Source organism: Marmota marmota, unplaced genomic scaffold (genome assembly GCF_001458135.2).
Source record: "Marmota marmota marmota unplaced genomic scaffold, marMar, whole genome shotgun sequence".
Lineage (NCBI taxonomy): Eukaryota > Metazoa > Chordata > Mammalia > Rodentia > Sciuridae > Marmota > Marmota marmota.
The window spans coordinates 26,226,895-26,249,056 of record NW_025999853.1 but is presented as its reverse complement, the minus strand read 5'-3'; the positions used below and the strand labels follow the sequence as shown (position 1 = coordinate 26,249,056).

The following is a 22,162-nucleotide window of genomic DNA, read 5'->3' as shown; positions in this document are numbered from 1 at the left end:
AAATTATATCTTAGAATATTGTCAATCTGGTCTATCCAAATGCTTGTGACAGATATTGTGAACCACCACCAATGTTTACCAAAATAAAAATCATCACTATATCTCTACCATAATAAGCTGAAATAGTAAGAGGGGAAGGGAAGAGGGAGCAGAGATGAGACAACTGGGCTTTGGACCCAACTGCACTGCTTACTCAGTATGTTCCCTTGAACAATTTACTGAATCCTTTAGGGCATAGATCTCTCTATGCCTGGGTCAATTATGAGGATAAATTGAGACCATAATAAGCATATAGGGTTTGAAAAATATGAAAGTAGCAAACAAATGTAAGGTACGTGTAGTAGAATAAACAGAAGTCAGATTTTCTGACTCATAAGACAAAAGAAGATCTGGGGGCTCTGTATATGATACACATTGAACAAATAATTGCATGAGAATGAAAATGATTTCTTGTGCTGAAGGTTAACAGCCTGCTAATGCTGTTTTCACTAGGGAAATTGCATATAGGTAACAAATTAATATTATAAAGATAATTCTAAAATATTGCATTCAGCTGTAGTACATATGTGACTAGCTTACATACTGGCATTAGCTCCTTGCAATTGGGTAGGCCTTTGCCAGTTTCAGATTTTTAGGGTACAAAGAGGCCTATGGGTATATTTGTGCCCCCATGAGAAAAAGTTTCCTTTTTGATAGCAAAGAAAGCAGTTACATGAGTCACTTATCCATCCTGTGAACATCAATCCTGGCAGCAGGGAAGGTAGGCTATTTTTTACTCTTCTCTAAGTGAAGAAAGGGGCAAATATATTTAGTCTAAAGCAGCAGTGCCTGTGCTCAAATAGGACTTGCTCTATAATTTGCTGCTTAATGATAAAGGGAGAGGAGAGATGAAGGAAGGCAAATTCCTTCCTTCTCATTTTGTGAGGATGAAATTAGAGTTTATCTTGGCAAGAGGTAGAATTGCTCTGCTAAAAATATAGTCTCAAATTGAAATTTCTCTATTATCAGAAAGTGGTTTTGTCAAGATGCAAAATAGTCATGCATGTGATAAGTATTCTTTATAGGAAAAAAATAAACTGTGGATTGGTATCTTTGGATAAACAAACTGTGTGTTGTATAGTGATAATTGTAAGCTAAACAAAGTAGAGTACTTCCAAAAGTGGATAATGCTCCAAGAGGATATCAAAGTATTTCATTAGCTGTCTGTGTGTTTTTATTTGCTAGTGTTGCTTATCTGTGTTTGCCATTCCCTCTCTTCCCTTGAGTTTGACAAAATTTTCACTCTCCCTATTAATTAGAAGGGTGTTATAGATAGGATGCAGCTGCACAGTTATTGATCAACTCTTCTTTAATATGCTACCCTCAAATTATTTTCAAGCCAGCTCTTACAATTGTCAAAATTCTAATGACCTTTTTAATTGCTTTTGTCAGAGTGGAGCTCAGAGAGTCTCTTTCCTAGATGCTTGGTAGAAGTTAAAATACTATTCTGAAAATCTGTTGGGCTTTTAAGAGCGAGATAAGACGCATATTCCCAAAGGGGTACAGTGTTGGGAAGAAAAAGAAAAGAGAACAACCACAAACTGGAGTTTAAGGTCTACATGGTGGGCCACCTGTGTATACTGGACTACCCTGAGCATGAAATCCAGTAGCAGCCCTGCATTCCAGTTGCTGATTCTTGTGCCTGCATCAGTATGGTGAAGGAGATCCTATATTTCCAATACTGAGTCAAGACCCTCAAGGAGGAATGTGGTGATTTTCAGTTGTTAGTAATCTCTAGCTATTTGCAAAGGCAGACAGAAATCTTCTCTTGAGAAGAGCATCTCCAGTTTAACCTTCTGGGTTCCTCCCAGTACAATCAAGAAATGAAAGAAAATGCAAAGACCATGTGACCACGGTGAAGTAACTACCTTAAATGAGAGTCAGCAGAAAGAAAACATTTAGGTTTCCAAAGACTATAGATATTGGAATGGTCAGAAAAAAAATGTAGAATAGCTTTGTAAGAATACTTAAGAAATAGATAACAGAATAATCTTGTCAGGAAAAACATAATTAATATCAAAACTCAGTGGATGGATTAAACAGCAGTTAGGTTCAAATGAGAATGCCAAGAAAATTACAGATTGTATGCAAATTGGGTTGCCATGCACAAAAGGAAATATTGGTGAAATAAAGAAACTTTAGGAAAACTGAATAATACAGTGAGGTGTTAAACCTATTCAGAGCCCCCAGATGAAATGAAGTAGTGAATTTTTAGGGTGGTTAAAAGATAAACAGCCCAATATGTTCCAAATTGAATAAATCAATAGAAATCTATACCATGGCTTACCCTGGTTTTATTATACCAGAGACAAAGATGTTCATCTAAAAGCATCCAGGACAAAGACACTTACCTACGGAGGCATACCAAGTTGACCAAGAGCACATGAAATCAACAATGAAAAGGCAGTAGATGATACAGTGACCACTTTACTGTGTTAAGATAAACTTTCTTTAATACTCTTAGCATCTAGGATTAGCATGTAGTATGTACTTTAGAAATTTCTTCAGTAAGAGGCTTTTCCATTTTCAAAAACCAGTAGCCTTTTACTCTGAGCAAAGTAAAATAGTTTTGGCAAAATGAGAATATTCCAGAAGGAGATACTAAGATGCAAGATAAAATGGTGAGCAAATACAATAGAAAACATGATACGTATCTAATGAATATTGTATAATCTAGTTTCAAGGTTGACACATTTGGGTGCTGATGTTTGAGCAGAGGACCTAGGAAATCTTCTAGAAATATAGCGTTTATGTGCTCCCATACATGCTTCCACCAAAGTTGTATGGCCCAAGTGAACTTTTTCCTCCTAGTATGGGAGACTTCCTTTGGACTCATGCCAATAGGGAAAGCCTGTGGAAGTGTGATCTTACAAATAAAATAATTGTAAAAATCAATTATTTGTAATGTCACATATAATATCTAACTCGTAAAATGTTAGTGTATGTGAAAACAAATATGCATAATAGCAAAATTTCATGCCTCTGAACATATCACGTAACTTTAAAACTAATCTTTGCCACAAACTGTCATTTATCCATGTGTTTTTACCTAGTCCTTTTCTTATGTCCCCTATTCTGCCGTCTAAGAGATAATCACTCTTTGAATCACCACACTTAATATTGAAGTTTTAGTTTTTGAAAGAAAGTTGATACCACTAATTATCAAGGTAAATATATGGTTATTTTAATTTATTTGATTTATAAATTTACTGTTCATTTATTAAATGATATTGCAGGTACACTAAGTAAATATGTTATAAATATTATTTTTAGTTAGCCATTGAAGTACAAGGAAAGTGAACATTATAAAATGTGTACTACAAGACTGCTAGAGCAATCCAATAATAACATTCAGAAATGCATTCATCGGTGTTCAGAAACATTTAGGACATGCTGTTGGTGCCACATTTGCTTTCTTGGGGAAGGTTCTCGAGGCACAGAACAGCCACTTCACTGCTTAAAGTTAGGTATTAACAAGTGGAGGTTACCTTTAAGAATTTAACTTCACAAAAAAAGTTAAGCTGAAAAAATTTTGCTATCATCTATTAATGAAATTGTGTTATTTTCTTCCTTGGTGCCATCAGAACTAATCTCACTGATATTCTTTATCTCGTCTATCTTCTTCAAGGTCACACTCAGCTGATGCCCTATCACTGGAAATTTAAAAGTAATCAGAACTTCCAAGGGCTTTTATCACCACATCTAACCATCTGTTAGCACCTGTGCCTTTCCATGCTATATTTTCTCCTGTCATTATGGATAAACCCTTCATGCTTCTAATTCAAACCAAACTGCTCATTCTGATGGCTTTGTTCTTCTTGTCTGGTAAAGGACATCACTCCAGCCCGTGCTCCCCTCTCCTCTCTCTGTCACTGTCTCTATCATTCTATCTCTCAGTGTTGCTTAAGCATTGCTTAATATTTTTCCCAAAATTGAAAAACAAATCACTTAATCCCATTTCTGCTTCTAACCATCACTCCCTTTCTCCCCTTCCCTTTATAGTAAAACTTGCCATTTTCCTTTGAACCCACTCCAAACATGCTTTTCCCCCTGATATGTCACCAAACTTGTTCTTGTCAAACATACTAGAACAATGCTTAGTGATAACTGAATCCATTTGTTCTCAGTTCTAATTTTACATGTCCCGTCAGCAGCATTTGACACAGATGATTACTCATCCTTTCTGGAAACACTTTCTTCCCCAGTTTTGAAGACACCTGCTCTAATACTTTCTAACTCCATTCTCTTATATTCTTTACTCCCTTGGCTGTTTCTTTCCCATCCATCCATGTAATTCTCATGTGTCATTTTGTATTTTTGAGTATTTTCTTTTGGGGGTTAGTAAGCTAGTTTGCTGACTTCTCTTCCATATTTCTTAAATACTGTCTTTTCTTTTTCTTTTTTATTTTATGATATTTTCCATTACAATATATGCTAAGTTTTACTTAATTTTGAATATCTATTATCTGTGTATTACAAAGAGAATATAAGCTCCAAGAGACTTGAGATTTTGTTTTGTGTACTGTTGGATTCCCCAGTTTTGTAGAAGATGCTAAACAGTTAGATGTTGATTGAATATATGAGTAAACAAATTACATTTAAAAGGGAAAAAAAGTGAATCACCTATAAAAGATGTGATGAACCCAGATAATTTTTAAAAATTGCAATTAGAGAACTTCAGGTTAGATACCAGTTTAACTATTTCATCCTACAGAAAAATACTCACTGACTTTCTAATTAAGCTTTTCATTTTATCTTACTGTTATAAATTTCCATTTCATCCTCCCTAAATGCACATGGTTCCTGTCCTCCCACAAACAGATTTCAGAGTTGAGTTGACCTACACACAGAGCAGCCTGCATCCCTGCTCCTCTGCTGGAGGCTGCTGCTGGGAGAGATCATGCTCACTAGCATCCAGGACTTAATTTACTATGAATATTACCTTCATAATTTCCATTTAATTATTACTTCTCCTGGATGAACCAAGGAGTGAGCAAAGTTCTTAAACTTATATCTTTGACTGAATTAAATAAAAGTGTCAAATTATAGGCATTAGAGCATAGCTTAATTTCTATGAGCCATTTCAAGATATTGAAATTGGATTTAATTATTATATGCAATGGACATTACACATTCATGAGACAAATGGCCTACAATTTAATTAGATAGTTAGTGAAGTATTCATAAGGTACTTTGTTTTCAGAATGATCTGTAATAGCAGGAAAGGATCGTGCCTCTCTGGTTTCTGACATAAAAGAAATAAAATGATGTGCCTTCTTGTAATTCTAGAGAAGTGTTTTTTGTTTTGCTCGTTCAGACATGAATCTTCAGTAGATGTGATATGTGGCCAAGTTTTAGCTGTCATCAAATATCAGATCACTATTTCAAGGTTTTTATATTCTCAATACAAAATTCTTTGAATAGGTAAACATATATTTCATTTTGATTCTGTAAACATATTTTACATATATCACATAATTATTATGGTTCTCTAACTCAGTATTGAACATGGGTCTAAAAGAAATCAAGAGTTGGCATAATTAAAGTAATTCTTTGAGTCTGAAATTATTTACTCGGTTCTGCCTTCCTTTTCAAATCTCATTTGGTTGCTATTTGAGAGTATGGGTGAATAGGTATTCAGTCAATATATTTGAGGCTTAGACTCTGGGCATGTATATGATTGTCTTATTGATTGCTAATTATTTGCTTGCTTGTTTCCTTTTTTTATATTAGCTTGCTAGACCAAGGTAGGGAGGCACAAAGGTAAGGGTATAAGTTTTCAAAAACAGGGAAGTGATGAGACATTGGTATCTAGATTAGGTAAAAGCAATGCAAATTCTGTATTATGTAAGAACTTGAGGCTATTAGTCAGAAAAATGTCATCAAACCTGTCTTTAAAATCTTCTATAGAGAGCTGGGCATGTGGCTCAAGCGGTAGCGCACTCGCCTGGCATGCGTGCAGCCCGGGCTCGATCCTCAGCACCACATACAAACAAATATGTTGTGTCTGCCGAAAACTAAAAAATAAATATTAAAAATTCTCTCTCTCTATCTCTCTCAAAAAAAAAATCTTCTATAGAATAAAAATGTGCTAACAGAGCACACTTGAACTTAGGAGGTGCTTGATGTTGTCTGATTGTGGTAGTTTCAGATGCAAACTTCAGAAATAAAGGCAAAGTGTGCAAGGATAGAGAGCTCTTAAGGGCAAAATGTGAGCTTATACTGTGTGATTGGCAGAAGTTCTACCCTGAGTCCTCCCTTGATTGCCATGAGTGTAGAAACACAAGTCACATTTATTTATTTTTACATTTTCAGCAGGTGGGACACTGGCAAGTGTAATGACTTTGAATAGAGAGCCTGGCTTCACCTTGATCTGTGTGTCCTGATGGAATATTTTCTAAAATGATGTGTGAAGATCTTGCATCATTATTTTTCCAAGCATGTACTAACATGGGCCCTAGAAAATTGCAAATAGAATGCCATGCATTAGCCAGTGTGTTTGCATTTTATTTTTAGTTCCTGGAAAGATTCATAGTTTCTGGAGGATTTGCTTTGTTTCTGCCCATTAGATTTCATCTGGTCATCCTTATTCAGAGCACCAAAAATACTTCCCACTTGCCATGTGCATGAAGGCTGTGGAGAATTTGCTCGGTGAAATGTGTTTCTTCATATTTGTTCTGTGAGTAGACAGTTGCCGCCTTCTGATGTCATGTTGAAGGGCGATTGCTCTGAATGAAACTGTCACATCTGTGTTAATCCTGCTTGCTCAGTCCACATCTGTTTTGTGACAGATTAAACCATTGTCTTGCCCATCTGCTATGTATGGAATGTTTGTGTCCTCCAAACACACATGTTGAGGCCCTAAATCTAACATGATGGTGTGAAGAGATGGGGCTTTGAGAATAATTAGGGTTAGGTTAGGCCATGAAGCAACACTGTGATCGGAGTAAAACCATTTTTAGAGGAGGTACAGGGAATCTCTACATGCACACACCAAGGAAGGCCACATGAGGATATAACCAAGAAGCAGATCTCACAAGAACCAGACCAAACTAGTACCCTGATCTCAGGCTTACAAATCCCAAGGACTGAGAGAAGTTCATGTTGGTTGTTTAAGAAACCCAGTATGTAGCGCTCTGTTATAGCAGCTATTCCAACTGAGAAACCTTCTTTAGAATGTGGGTCCTTAATTTTCTGTATATATTACCTTTGTAATTACTATGTAATTATTATTTCTGAAATTCTCCTGAATTTCACTTTAATCTATTATTCAAGGTCTCTGACAGGCTTATTTCTGCGGTTTTAAAAAGTGAATATTTTTCACTAAGTCCTATTCAGGAACAAAGTCGTCTTTTCTACAATATAGAAACCAGTATCTCTCAGTTGACCTCCATCAGATAAATCTGTTTATTGCAAATGTAGAAGTCAATTAGAGAAGTGGTATGTGTACACTTTGAGTGTATTGAGAATATTTTGAATATTCTGCCAAATTTGATTGTTGTGCCATCTGTTTAATCTTTACTCCGGCGTGCCTTTGATCATGTTACTATAGTATGTCTATACCATCTGATACACACACACACACACCTCCCTGATACACCTATATATATGTAGAAATAATCAATTTGCACAACAAAAAAAAAAAGGCCAGGAAAAAATGAGTTTCTGCTTCTATCTTCCATGACAGTGAGTTCTTAAATATTATAAATGTAAATACCAATTTTTTTAACTCACCTCTGAAATTGTGACTCAATAACAACATGATTATTCCAGTGATTTATTTCAACTCCTTGGAATGATCAGTCATTTTATGACATCTCATCAGACTTGTACCGCAGACATACACACATGAATGGACAGTCCACCTGGAAATCCTACTCTGTAATCTGATTATGATTGAGAAAGTATGCCTATGTTCCTCCTTTTTCCTCATGCTAAAAAGTAATGGATAAAGTGTAGAGTGAATTATATTGTTTAAATCACAGGCAAAGAATTTGGTTCAAAGAAAAGGGCAAGAAGATTCTGTAGAATTTTAGTAGCAGCTGTCTGGATTGTTGTTTTGGACACATAGGTGATGCTTGTCTGTTGCAGATATTCTTTTTAAGTTTCTTAAATTCTGTTTTGATTCTTATTCAAAGCTGCATGCAGTTTAAATCATCAGCTACTTTTTGTATTTATGTAGAAATTTTATTTAGTAGTTTTGCTTCAAATGATGGGCTCAATGCTTACTGCAAATCAAAATAAACAGTGTACTGATTGCATTTTACTAAAGTTATGAGTGCAACTTAGGTAGCCTGGGGTCTAGGTTTTCCATTTGGATCCTGCAAAAGATATTCCTGTGAAATTAAAAATGTCAGCAGTCCCAGCTTTGAAATAGGATGATCTTGAGTGAAAAGTAATTTCAGAGGTCATATTCTTAATTTAGTAGATGCACTTTAGAGTCTGTTAGAAATAATAACTACCTTTGAAATCATTGTTACATTCAGTATTTGCTATCCCCCACACCACAGCTATTGGCATTTTGATGGCCATAGAAATTAATAGTGCTCCACATGGTGGCAATCACACCCATCATAAAAGTTAAATGAACATTCTTGCAACACCCTCTGGGATGGGGCAGATGTAGGAAGGAAGGATTGAGTACACCAGATGCAATGTGTCACTGACAAATTGAAGTGACTCCCTTAACACAGCATTGTGTCTTCCTTGTCACCTGTATCTGTTTTATTTATTCAAAGCTACTTTGAAAACACCAAATACTATACTGGAACTGAGAATCAAAATGAATCATTTCTATTATCTGTCAGAATTTGCTGTACCATTGCTAGATTTCTTGTGTTGTTTTCCTTTCCTCTACCTACAATTTGGTAAATCTTTTTCCAAAGATGCTCTGTTCAAAATATGACTGTAATCAAAATATGACTACAAAACTATCATCTCTGAATTCAGACTCTTGCCTTGCTGGTGAGTGTTTTGTTTTAGTACTTTGTGAAGATCCTTTGGTTGATGACATTAATAGTTCATTTTAATAAGGATTTTTTTCCCCCAGTTGGGTCTGGTTCCAGGGGTTAACAACATGGAAGTCATTATTGACAACTTGATCTCCAAACTAATTGAAAATCAGACTCCTATATGTTAGGGCTTCTCTCCACACTTGGCTCTGCCCTCAGCAGTCTGCTAAAAATGCTTTTAAAAAGTAAAAAATTGATTTTGATGCCACCTACCAATTTCAGAAGTTTCATGTACCATTCTCATTCTGGAAGTGTAAAAGACTTTTGAAGCAGCCTCATAATACACCTTGTACTATGGCCTTATAACCATGAGAAAATAATCTTCCCTGCCCCCCACAGCTCAATCTTAATAGCTTCCCTGCAGACACACCTGATCCTACTTTGCAGTGGATGAATTGGTCTTCATGCACTGGACTGTAAACTCCTTGAAGACAGTGAATTCTTCATGTGTGCAGACCTCTGTAGTGCTTACATCAGTGCATGGATAACAGCTTTATCTACATCTTCAATTTGAGGGGACATAATTGAGATAATGAATGTACATAGCTTTTGGTAAATGTCAGGGTGCATTACAAGTTAGCCAAAGCTACATACATAGTTTAAAAAATGTGTCTTATCCATTCCTCATCTAGTGACTGGCAGAGACCTTGACATATAGTACTTGCTTAATATGTTTGTTAAATTACTTTGAGATTGGTATAGAATTCCTACTCAGGTCAGTTCTTTTTGCTAAACCATATAAAATTGTCTCCTTTCAACAAGTTTTCATTGAGAGCTTCTTTCATATGCCAATGCCTGGCACTAGCAATATAAAGACAATTAAAATAAATTCAATAAATGTCTTACCCTCCAGCAAAGAAGACAGAGACTTGTAATAAGTAGCTATAATTCATTGTGGTAAATGTTGCAATTAATGTATGCAGCCAGTTCCACGGGAATATAGACAAGTAAACTATGAATAGAGATTGTTAGACTCTTTTTTTTCTTTTTTTTTATGAGCAGAGTTTGTCAAAGACAGAATGGAGGAAGGACTATATCAGAGCAGCAGTCTGTGTTAAGGAATGAACACTCACAAAAACCAAAGTTTCGCATGTCTCAGGGAGAATGTACACGGAGGCCACTATTCTAGATGCCAGGTTGTAAAGCATCTCTTAATTCTGGGCCAAAGATTCTGAATTTTTTACAGGCACAGGTTGAAATCTTTGAAACATCATCTGTGAATAAGAAAGGCCAACATTTAAAATGAGAGACATTGGTGTAAGGAAGAAACTGAAGTAGGAGGATCATAGGGGCCGATAGAGATTCAGAATGGGTTGGGATGCTCAACATACACGGTGCCAGTAGAAATAGGGAATGGTAAGAAAGTTGAAATATGAAGCATATTGTTCATCTTCAATTATTTTCCAGTTGTCCCTGAAAAGGGAACTAAAAAGGAAGCCAAAGAGCAGCATAGCTGGAGAAAGACAGAGGGGCTAGAAAGAAAATGTTCTTGATGCTGGCTCACTAGGGGCTACCATTGTTTGCCCAGAAATAGCAGTTCTGGATTTTACATAGGCACTGTGTGACATTCATGGGAATCCTGCTGCCCCTCTCTGAAGCCCACCCTGTGGCTGCTCAGATTTCTGACATTACCTTCTCTCGCCACTGAAAATTAACCTGTATCAAGGACTTTCCATTTTGTTTGTAACAGACTTTTTTCTCTTAGAAACAGTGGCTGTTTGGTTCTCTGAGTCTTGGAAAACACCAGCAGGCAGTCCTTCTTAGGGCCTGTCTGGAGGGGGCTCTGTGTTCCTGTCTTTCAAATATCACCATGTGGGTGAAAACCTTTACCAAACTTATTCTGTCCAAATGTTAAAAAACAGATTGGTCATTGAGAAGAAAATATGTAAAGCAATAAACTTTTGAAAATGGTATTAATTTCCATGGTAATCAGAGAAAATAAATTAAGCACAGAACCACATACTTTGTCAAAACTTTCAACTTGGGAAAACTAAAAAAGTTATGTAATATCATGTGTTATTAACCTACTTTGTTCTATTGTTCCAGATATGGAACACCTATGAAAACTACTTAAATTGAGTGACAGATAAACCATGTATGGTAACTTTGAAAAAATATGTTTTTAGACATCTATCCTTTTGAGAAGAGTAAAGGGTAAATGATAAAAATGTTTGGGAAAAAGTAGTTTATGAGAATACATATTATATATATATATATATATAGTCTAGATTATGATTTCCAACCTATTTTAATGCAACTATGTCAATTTTTTTTGCAATACTGAATTGAAAACTTGGTACTTATTAGGTTAAGGACATTAGAAAAAAGGTACCCCGTGTAATTTGTATCCTCTGAAAGGTTATTTGGTAAGATTTAGTGACATCAAGGATGCTCTGTCATCCAGCAGATCCCCTCCCAGCAGCTTTGCCATAACTGTGTGTAGAGATATGCACAAGAATGCTGTTGGCAGCCCTCTCAAAGAGTCTGTAAATAGGCAGTCCTTCAATGAAATTCATGCAAAAGAAATAACCTTACATCTGTCGAGATGAATACATCTGAAAAACAAAGTGATGAGCAACAAGTGCAAGTTTCAGCTGCATGCTTAGCAGAATGGTGTTCTGTGATGGATGATGACAAGTTTATAAAATCTAAACTTACAAAATAATATTTGCGGGGCTGGGGCTATGGCTCAGCGGTAGAGTGCTCGCCTCGCACTTGCAAGGCCCTGGGTTCAATCCTCAGCACCACATATAAATAAATAAAATAAAGTTATAAAAAAAATAAAATAAAAAGAAGCCTTAACATTAAAATAATAATAGTAATAATAATAATATTTGCATTTAGCAACCCAGTCAATAAATGGGCTAAGGAACTGAACAGACACTTCTCAGAAGAAGGTATACAAGCAATCAGCAAATATATGAAACAGTGTTCAACATCTTTAGTAATTAGAGAAATGCAAATCAAAACTACTCTAAGATTTCATCTCACTCCAGTCAGAATAGCAGTTATCAAGAATATAGGCAATATTAAGTGTTGGAGAGGTTTGGGGTGGGGGGGAAGTACACTCATACATTGCTGGTGGGACTGCAAATTGGTTCAACCACTTTGGAAAGCAGTGTGGAGATTCCTCAGAAAACTTGGAATGGAACTGTCATTTGACCCAGCTATCCCACTCCTCGGTCTATACTCAAAGGACTTAAAATCAGCATACTATAGTGACATAGCCACAGCAATGTTTATAACAGCTGAATTCACTCACAATAGCTAAACTGTGGAGTCAACCTAGATGCCTTTCAGTGGATGAATGGATAAAAAAATATATATATGGCATATACACACAATGGAATTTTACTCAGCAATAAAAGAGAATAAAATCATGGCATTTGCAGATAAATGGATGGCGTTGGATAAGATAATACTATGTGAAGTTAGCCAATCCCCCTCAAAAAATGCCAAATGTTTTCTCTGATATAAGGAGGCTGACTCATAGTGGGGTAGGGAGGGGGGAGCATGGGAGGAATAAATGAATTCTAGATAGGCCAGAGGGATGGGAGGAAAAAGGAGGGTGCAGGGGATTAGCAAGGAAGGTGGAATGTGATAGACATCATTATCCAAAGTACATGTATGAAGACACGAATTGGTGTCAACATACTTTATATACAATCAGAGATATGAAAAATTGTGCTGTATATGTGTAATAAGAATTGTAATGCATTCCGCTGTCATTTACTTTTTTAAAAAATCAATAAAAAAAGAAACTGTGGTACTATACACAATGGAATATTACTCAGTTTTAAAATATAATAAAATGATGGCATTTGCAGGTAAATAGATGGAGTTGGAGAATATTATGCTAAGTGATACATCCCAAAAAACTAAAGGCTGAATGTTTTCTCTGATTAGTAGTTGCTGATCGATGATGGGGGGTGGGCATGGGAAGAATGGAGGAACTTTGGATTGGGCAAAGGGGAGGGTGGGGAGGAATTATAGGGGTAGGAAAGATGGTGGAATGAGATGTACTCTAGGTACATGTATGATTGCACAAATGGTGTTTTTCTATATCGTGTATGACCAGAGAATTGAAATATTATGCTCCATTTGTGTATGATGAATTGAAATGCATTCTGATGTCATGAATAAGTAAGTAGAACAAATAATAATAATAATAATGAAATAAATGTGTAAAACATGGACTGGAATGATGAATACCTGCTTTAGGATTGTGGTCTTCTTTGGGAGGTATTTGGGCCGTCAGTTGTATTTATGAGGTTTCATTTGGTGAGTATACGTTTGTTATAGTCTCTGAAATTTTCAAATTTTCAAAATTTCAACTTTATTTTTCATTTACACTATCACTTACCATTCTGTTTAGCTGTGAATTCATTCTTTTCTGTCAAAGTAATTTTATTTAAATTAACAAAGAAAAGATGATTGGGTCTTAAACCAAGGTGGAAGCAAGAGGCAAGGTATAATTAGAAAAAGAAACATTAAAAAGATATTTTGAGGTGAAGTTACCACTACTTAACAATTAGATATAAGTATATATTAGTTTGTGGGAGGGAGAGGCAAAAATCAAGGATCATTTATTCAGAATTCTAGCTGTATTAGGCCATTAAGCATGTCAATAGAACAAGAGGAGTGATATTGGAGAGTAAGGTATCTATTATTGTCTCTGTGTTTTCCATAAGCCTAACTGGTTGTCTTAAAAACTTTAATAATTATTTATTAATTATCTGCCACGTACAAAGCCCAGATAAATATAGGAGATCCTTTACATTTATGCATTTATCTTTTCCATTAATATGTTTCTTAAGATGTTTATACCATTAATTTTTAAATATCATAGTACAGTCACTGCTTCAGTAAATTCAATTGGATGGCAATTTCAACTGAATACAGTTGAATGGCAGCATGCAGCCTTCATTAAGTTATCTAGTAACTATTTTTAAAATGTGTGAGAATCCAATAAATACTTCAGTGTGTGCAAACTCATCTGTTTGAAAATTATATCCCAAAGGAAAATTGAAGTGGTTATCTTGAACATTCCCCAAATATGTACAATGTTAATTGAGTTATGACTCGATGAGGCTGGCTTCAGTTATTCTTTCTTAGAAGTTGTTTAGTTTATTTTTATTTTTTTTGGTGGTGCTGGGGATTGAACCCAGGGCCTTGTGCATGCAAGGCAAGCACTCTACCAACTGAGCTATATCCCCAGCCCAGAAGTTGTTTAGTTTATACAAGAGTAAATCCACAACTCCAAAGATAATTTCAGCAATACAGATCATTTGAATAAGATAAACTGGACAAAATGTAGCTAAGATTAGTAATATTGATCAGTTATCTCTGTTTTCATCTTTTCCATAGTTTCTTTTGCCTGTTGATCATCCTTCATAAAAGGGAAGTAGCCATAGAGATTAATGGGGTACAGAGATCCCAACTATTACCTGGTTATAATATCTCAACCATTCTTCTTCTTTCCTTTCTCTGGGACCCTCCCAAAGTCTTCTTTTCACAGTTCTACACTTTTATCCCATTTCCAATAGAAACAAAAAAAATCCTACCACTAATTCCACATATGGTACCACTAGTCTTCCTCCATGGATTTCTTTGCAAGCCTACATGATAGGCTAAGACCAAAAAAAAAAAAAAAAAAAAAAAAAAAAAGATGTGTTCCACCCTGAGTGTTCGGAGTACCCTGTGAGCTCAGTTGGCTTCATTGGGAGTTTCATGAGCCTTGGACCAGAATCAGACTTCCACAGTCTTGTCTTTGCTCTACTTTACCCCAATAGATATCTCTTGTTTTAATTTTGCTTATTTTCTCCAACATTGGAGAAATAAGCCAAAGACCAAAGTAAAACAGCAGTCAGAATATTCAGTTAGAATCCCCTAGAGACTTGGAAAAGACGTCATTTGTAGCCTCAGTATGGCTGCCAGTCATCCCATTTGATGTGAAGCATCTGTTGTCTTCAAGGAATCAAGAAAGGTCTGGTTCCCCTTTCTAGTCTGTGAAGTGGGTGGTGGCGTCATTTGTTATAGAGAGCTAGAAGCCTTGTGTTACTGGGCTGCAAGCTGCTGCCTACCTTGGTTAACAGGCTGAGAATTTCATCAGCTGTCTTCAATAAAAGACAATGTGTGTGAGGGAAGACATCAGCTATTGTGGTTGTGTTTCTCTTCCCCATCCTTGACTTACAGTCAGCAAATAACAATGACACCAATCAGCTGGCCACCTGAAATTCTTACATTCAATTACACAGTAACGTCTGACTATTTAGAAATCCCTGGCAAGGTCTTATTTCCATACCTTCTTCTTCTAATAACATTTAATCCTTTATAGCTTCATTAATAAAATTTCAATTGAACATTCACTGACTTAAATAATTGCATAATCAAGAGAAAAAGTCTACTTTATGAGGGGATAGATATTAAATCTAACATACTTTGTTCTATATGCTATAACCTCATACAGAAAATTTTATCACAAAAGTTGTAAAATGATAGCATTATTGATCTAGAAGTGACCCATACAGCAGTACTTCTTCAATTTTAATGAGGATACAAAGCACCTGGGATATTTTTCAAATTCACATTCTGATTCAGTAAGTGGGGCCTGAGATTCTGCATCTCTGTTAAAAACAAAACAAAACAAAGCAAAAAAAAAAAAAAATGGAAGGAAGGAAGGAAGGGAAAGGGAAAAGGAAAAGGAAAAGGAAAAGAACCCAAGCAATGCCATTGATATTTTCTAAACACTGGTTTGCATGGCTATCCTAAAAGGCCAGAAGGCATTTGGACCAGTGGGTATCCATTAGCCACCTTGGCCATCTCTGGAGGGGAGACATGACAGACTTAAAAAATAAAGACTCTGTCTTTAAAGGGATAAAACAACATCCAATTTTATTCTGAAATTTTTAAATAAACATTGAGGTTGCTTATGTTGAAATAACTGTTGACATGGTGATGATACTCATGTCACATTTTAATAGAATTGTTTATAGATTTAATCGATTTCCATTCACTCAAATAAGAATGCACAATGATGTTTTAAGCATTTCTATTAAAAGAGAAAATAAAATATAAAAATAGTTTATACTGAAATGTATAACTGCTTGAAGATATTGGATGATCTTAAATGTGCACATTTTTAGTTTACATGTGTCTTTACTCCTCAGGGGAAACAGTATTGTGAGCTTCCATGAGATCTGTTATCTCACACTAACAGTATAATACCAATTTGTGATTATTTTTGTTTAATAAGTAACATGCTAAGGTAGATAATGCAAAATTAAAGTTATTACAGAAATGCCATTATAATTAGCTTTCAGAATTCATTTAATCAGGACAGTTTTAACTTCCTAATTGTGTTTTCTTAGATTACTATTGAAATACTAAAATTTTATTCCTTATTTGAGATCAGGAAGGTAACTCCCAAGGACAGAAGAACCTCATGCTGTAATTTAGAAATAGCAGTGAAGTTTATTGATGTGGCTGGGTTGATGGTATTTCACTACCTATTTTAACTTCCATCTCTTTCTGGTTTAACCTAAGGAAGTCTAGGAAGCCGGGAAGGGTAAAGCCAGTTTAAAAATCATCAGCATCTAGATTCAGTGTGAATCGGGCACATTAGCAGGACTGTCTGTGTTCTCATGATCTCTCCAGCAACCCCATGAAGCAAGTCCTGTTGTCATCCTCTTTGTAGAAGAAACTGAGGTCTCAGTCCCTCACCCAGCTTGTTCAGGTGCATACTTGTCTGTGGTAGAGCTGGGATTGAACCTAGGCCATCCAACTCCATAACCTCTAGGTTTTTTCTAATCATTTACATTGCATTTATAGGTGCAGATACTATTAAGTACAGACTTGTTGGTAACAGAGTGATTCAAGAAATAATGATTATCCCACAGGGTCATCTGTTTTCTCTCAACCCCATCACTGGGCCTCGTCTATTTCTGGTTAGTGAGGAATGGTGTCCAGCAGTAGTTATCTCTCCCTGTATTCCTCTCTTCCCACTAGATAGCAGGAAGTCTGAACATTTTATCTATTTAGCATCTCTGGTAATTCAGGCTGTGGATACATTTCACCATCAGTTTAGAAGCAGTTTATTGATAGTTGTGCCAAGGACTGTGAGGGGACATAATTTAGAAATGTCTAGGCATCAAGGAACTCGAGAAAAGAATGGTGGTGTGATAACAGTTCTGTTAGGAAGATGGAGTAGGTGGTGTTATTTTCAGTTTCCAATGTGGAGCTTTTCACTGCACATGTAATTTAGAGCTCTGTTTATTTGGACTGGTGTTTAAAATTAGAAGCTGACCATCTGTATTTTTCTTGATAAGTATGGAGTCATCCTGACCAAAAGGTTTTTGAAGGTCAGGAACAGCTTATATGTGCAACATTGTTTTTGGAAAAGAAAAAAGAATGTAGCAAGTCTGAAAATAATGCTCAGTGTTTGAGAACTTAAGAGCTTTTGATATGCATGCAGAGACATATAGCCATTGAAATCAAAATTATAAAGGCTATACAGTAACAGGAAAAGTACAAAGCAACATAATGCAGAGCCTCAAGTAAAATAAGCCTTGGAAAGTGACCTTGACATTTGTAGAATGTCTGCTTTGTACCTGCATTCTGCTATATGGATTTATTATTTTTTCCCTATCTTTCTAAGCATGCAAAAAAGTTGATGTTATTTCAGTATTTCACATGTGAATGAATTAGGGTATAGATTTATTAGGGGACTTCACCACGGTCACAGTGATTGGGCAACAACTCAAAATCCAGATCTGTTAAAATCCAAATGGAATCATGGTTTTTTTTCCCAGTTAGTTTTTTTTTTTTTTTTCTGAGTTTTTCCACCTTCTTCCCATCATTGTTTTGGTTCAGAAATGTTTTTACAGTAAAGAGTGGAGTGAAATAAATTCAGCCAAAAGGTGAAAATACTAAATTGTAAAGATGACTGGGAATTATTTTAGGCTTTTTACAGAGTTGAAGGACAATTAATAGTTGACACTATCTGTAAAATGAAAGCATAATCATAGCATAAACATTATCTTATTTTATCTGATAGTTGAAATATGCATTGATGTGATTGCCAAAATGTTAGCTGTTCCTGTTAGCCAGAATGTTTTAAGGACAAGACAAGAACAGACTTTATTTTAAGATAACAAGCAAAATGTTTTTCCTTTGGTTAGTATTTTCATTGTTAACTGATGTCTCAGACATTAGGATGAGAGGTTTGAGGATGGAAACCTTTATATGAAACTAGCACTACGTACTTCCTCATCCTTTAAAAATATGTTTTAAAAGCTTTTTAAAACTTTTCACATGATAGTTTTCTATTGCAACTATCATACATTACTGAAAATTCTACAAGAATTGCTTAAATACTCTTTTAACAAGTAATATGAAACCTTTCTTATAAAGGTTGTATTTTTCCATAACCATATTTTATCTATTTTGAAATTGTGTTTTTCATCATATTTATAGTAAACATTCACCACTAGAAATTTACTAGCTTTAAAAATAAGGATTTGGTAAAATACTTAGGTTAGGTTTGGAAAGAACTTTAGTGGTTGCATTTGAATTTTTTTCAGGGTTTTACTCTGAAAACATCAATAAAAATTTTATAGTTTAAGTTTTTGCATAAAGAGCCTGGAATATTGCTAAAAAGAGACAGAAGTGGGTAAAGATTTTTCACTGAATTTTTTATTTCTTGTTTGTGAATCTCAAAGACATTTTATTCTTTCTATAACTTGAAGTTATATCACTATAACCTTTGTTTTCACAAAATATACTCTGAATAGGTCACTAGGCCTTTGTTACCTATCCTTTTTTATTAAAGAAAGAATACTATTTCTTAGCTGCCTGTCCTCCTTAAAGCATAAAGTACAAGGCAACTGTTTAAAATCTTTTTTTTTCTTCCTAGTTATCTTTGTCAGTTTGTAAAATCTGCTAAATTTGCTTGCATCGTATGCTTCTAGAGATGAGGGAATCATTTGCATAAGTGGATGAAGATTTTTGTCTTCCATGAAGGACAGCTTGAAATGGACACATAATCCTTTTATGCCCTTTCTGTTGTTGCAGTATCCGGCTGCTCTGATGAACCTGGGAGCCATTCTGCACCTTAATGGCAGACTCCAGAAGGCTGAGGCCAACTACTTACGGGCTCTGCAGCTCAAACCTGATGATGTCATCACACAGTCCAATCTCCGAAAATTGTGGAACATCATGGAAAAACAAGGTTTAAAGACTTCCAAGACCTGACACAGGAGGACAGAAGCTCATCCTCTTCCATTTTTTAAAAGCTGGCTCCATTAACAGACCAAACTTCTCAGAAGTGTTATGCTAAGATCTCGTTTTTTGCACTTCAAGACCAGAGTAGAGGTCATTGAGGTCATTGTCACTTCTGGGAGAATTCACTTTGCTATTGGCACAGCCTTTAACACCAAAAAGGGGAACATTGGAAGCCTCCTTGAGAATGTAATTGTTGCCCATAGACTATAAACCAGAGCACTTAACACAGGATCTTTTGACATTCTTAAAGGGGAGGGGGTACTTTGGTTATAGTTTTTTTTTTTTTCATTTTTGAAAGCTAATTTTGAAATTATATGGTTCCTTAAACACTGTGAGAGGAAGTCAGAGTGTCCATTCAGCCACAATACACTATTAAGATTGTTAATAGGGAGTGATTAACATAGTGTGAATCACAGTGAACCTCTGGTTGTCCTAATGCTGCTGTCTTCCGTCTTTGGGACAGCCTGCTTATTGGTTTCTGAAGCTTAGAAAACTTTTTGTTCTGTTTAATATTGTATCAAGACCTGTCAGAATCTGCAGTTGTTTCTCAACTAGTGCACAAGATGACTTGGATGTTGACTTTTTTGAACATCATTTGCTTTTCATGTTCTGAAGGATATGGAAAATAGAGGTAGTCTTTGGAGAGGGGCTAGAGAAGCCTTATATCTGTCAGGCAGGCATTTTTGTTTCAATGTTGTCAATGTTTTCTTCAAAACTGTCCAGTAGAATTCATTGTATTAATTTCTTTTGATATTTCTTTTTAAAATGGCTGTTCTTGGCTAACATGCGTGGTTGCATAAGGATGAGAGAAAGGGAAGCTTATAAGTGTTCTAGTTCCAATAACTAATAGATAGCAGTTAGACAAAAGGGAAGGTATGTGTGCTTCCCAGATTGTGTTGTTAAAAGATCAAGTCTACACAAAGGAGTGTATGATGGTGGTTTCCCAGTTTTTAATTTTGTATTTTGCAAAGAATTATATGAAATGATAACCAATTTCTAATAGATACCTAAACAGCAGTGCAGATCAATATTCAAAGGATTATTTTTATCTTATTTGTTCTTCCTGAAAGGTATCAAAAATGAGTTGTTTTAAACTGCAATAGAATATAGCATTAACCTGTATATGGATAGGTCTTCGGCCACGTGATTTTTCTCAGTTGAAAACTATTTTTCACTAGCAAATTGGGTATTTTATTTCATTACCTGTTATCAACCACTTCACTGATCATTTCACAAATGAAAGACTATAAATGAAGCAGAGAAAAACATTTATTGAACAGTTTTTGACTTGCAATCAAACTTTGCTACTAAAAATTAATTTCATAAAACACCAGTCTGTTATCAACTTTTTATAGAGAAATTAGCTATACGATACCCTACATATTTATTTATTTATTATTATACAGTAGCAGAATAACAAAAAAAAAAAAAAACTTGATTCATTAAGCCAGTTCTTTGCAACTGAAAATTAGCTTTTTCTCCTTCCCTTTCACACTCCCTGTATATAAGATCAAATTTCCATTAAAGGGAAGCTGGACATGCAAATACATCATATTATGTTTTCTCCTTATTTTATGTATTTTGCTATGTATCTGAATACAGTGGGATAAAGAATTTAAAGTAGTGTTGCTATGGCACTAGTGTTTTTGTGAGAAGGGCAAATGTAGTAAGAGAGATTTTTTTTAATGGCATTAATAAGAAGGCCCTCCTGTAATGTGTGTATTATTTTGTAAACATTTCATTGAAGGGCCAAAGTTAAGTTATAACTAAATCACTGTGTTTCCAGAATGATATTTAACATTTAACAACCACAAACCAATGGTCAAACTGAAGTAGTGGGTTGAAGTGTATGTTTCATCTTAGTGCATTGGCAATTGCAAAAAAAAAAGAAAAAGGAATTTAATATAAGGCTATAAAGATAAATTCAATGTCTAACATTTTTATTTATTTAAATAGTTATTGACTTATGACAACTTCCTAGTCTTAACATTTTATGTCTCTTTATTGTTATTGTTTTCTTCCTTTCCAACACTTGTTTCTTAATAGGTTCACTGAATGCATAGTAGAGGCACTTCATGTGACTCAGTTCCCAAGTAGCATTAATAATTGGGCTGTGTCATAAAATGCATGGATTTTTAATAACTACATGTTCCTGACACTTTTACTACAGGGCTGTACTTAGTAACTGACCAACTCGGGCTTGGGGGGAGGTCTGGGGGGGGTATCAGAACATGATCAAAAATGTCTCCGCTCAGGGATTTATGGTGGATTATTGCAGACAGTGCTAAAAATATAGAGCACAAGACAAGTTTACTAAATTAAAATTTTATTTTTTGAGAAGCTGTTATTTGTATAAATTATCAAGATTTGTAGGCTTTCCTTTTGTAGAAATAATTGTTTTATGTGCCAGAGAATTTCAATTTTGTTTTCAACAATAAAGCATTGATAACAAATACATTGTGTAAGCCTTTTTAAAAGAATCTTCTACATCAACAGCACTTAAACTCTTGAGATTTTTCATGGACCTAGAAAAAAGGCTAAGTAAGTAGAGGTTGAGCATCAGAGGTACATGATTTGAATGTATAATTGATAATGATAATTAATTTCTAGTAATTATAATAATAATAAAATTTCCCAGTGTCACCAGTTTTACCTGTTAGGATGTTACAATAACAAAGTTTTATTTTCTTTTGTTATTGAACCATTGGAAAAAGGTTCTTAGAAATATCATTAAGTGCAGCATAATTGCCGGTGACTGCCTCAATCAATTTTTGGTAAAATTGTCCATATTTATAAGACCCTGGTTCTCTATTCTTGGATGAAAACAGAAC

General features: G+C 35.2%; 1 protein-coding gene and 1 non-coding gene across 4 annotated transcripts in view; one reads left to right on the top strand and one right to left on the bottom strand.

Moving 5' to 3' along the window:
* Tmtc2 (transmembrane O-mannosyltransferase targeting cadherins 2) overlaps positions 1-21,784 on the top strand; it is a 377,339-nt gene extending 355,555 nt beyond the window's left edge. For all 3 annotated transcript variants that reach the window (XM_048804528.1, XM_015482959.2, XM_048804524.1), the window contains one exon: positions 19,122-21,784. In XM_048804528.1, coding sequence (XP_048660485.1) covers positions 19,122-19,301 — 180 coding nt within the window. In that variant the 3' untranslated portion in view covers positions 19,302-21,784. The remainder of the gene's footprint in view (positions 1-19,121) is intronic.
* Trnaa-ugc lies at positions 14,194-14,266 on the bottom strand. Its single transcript has one exon. It is a non-coding gene; the product is annotated as a tRNA-Ala (tRNA).
* Positions 21,785-22,162: the final 378 nt, after the last annotated feature.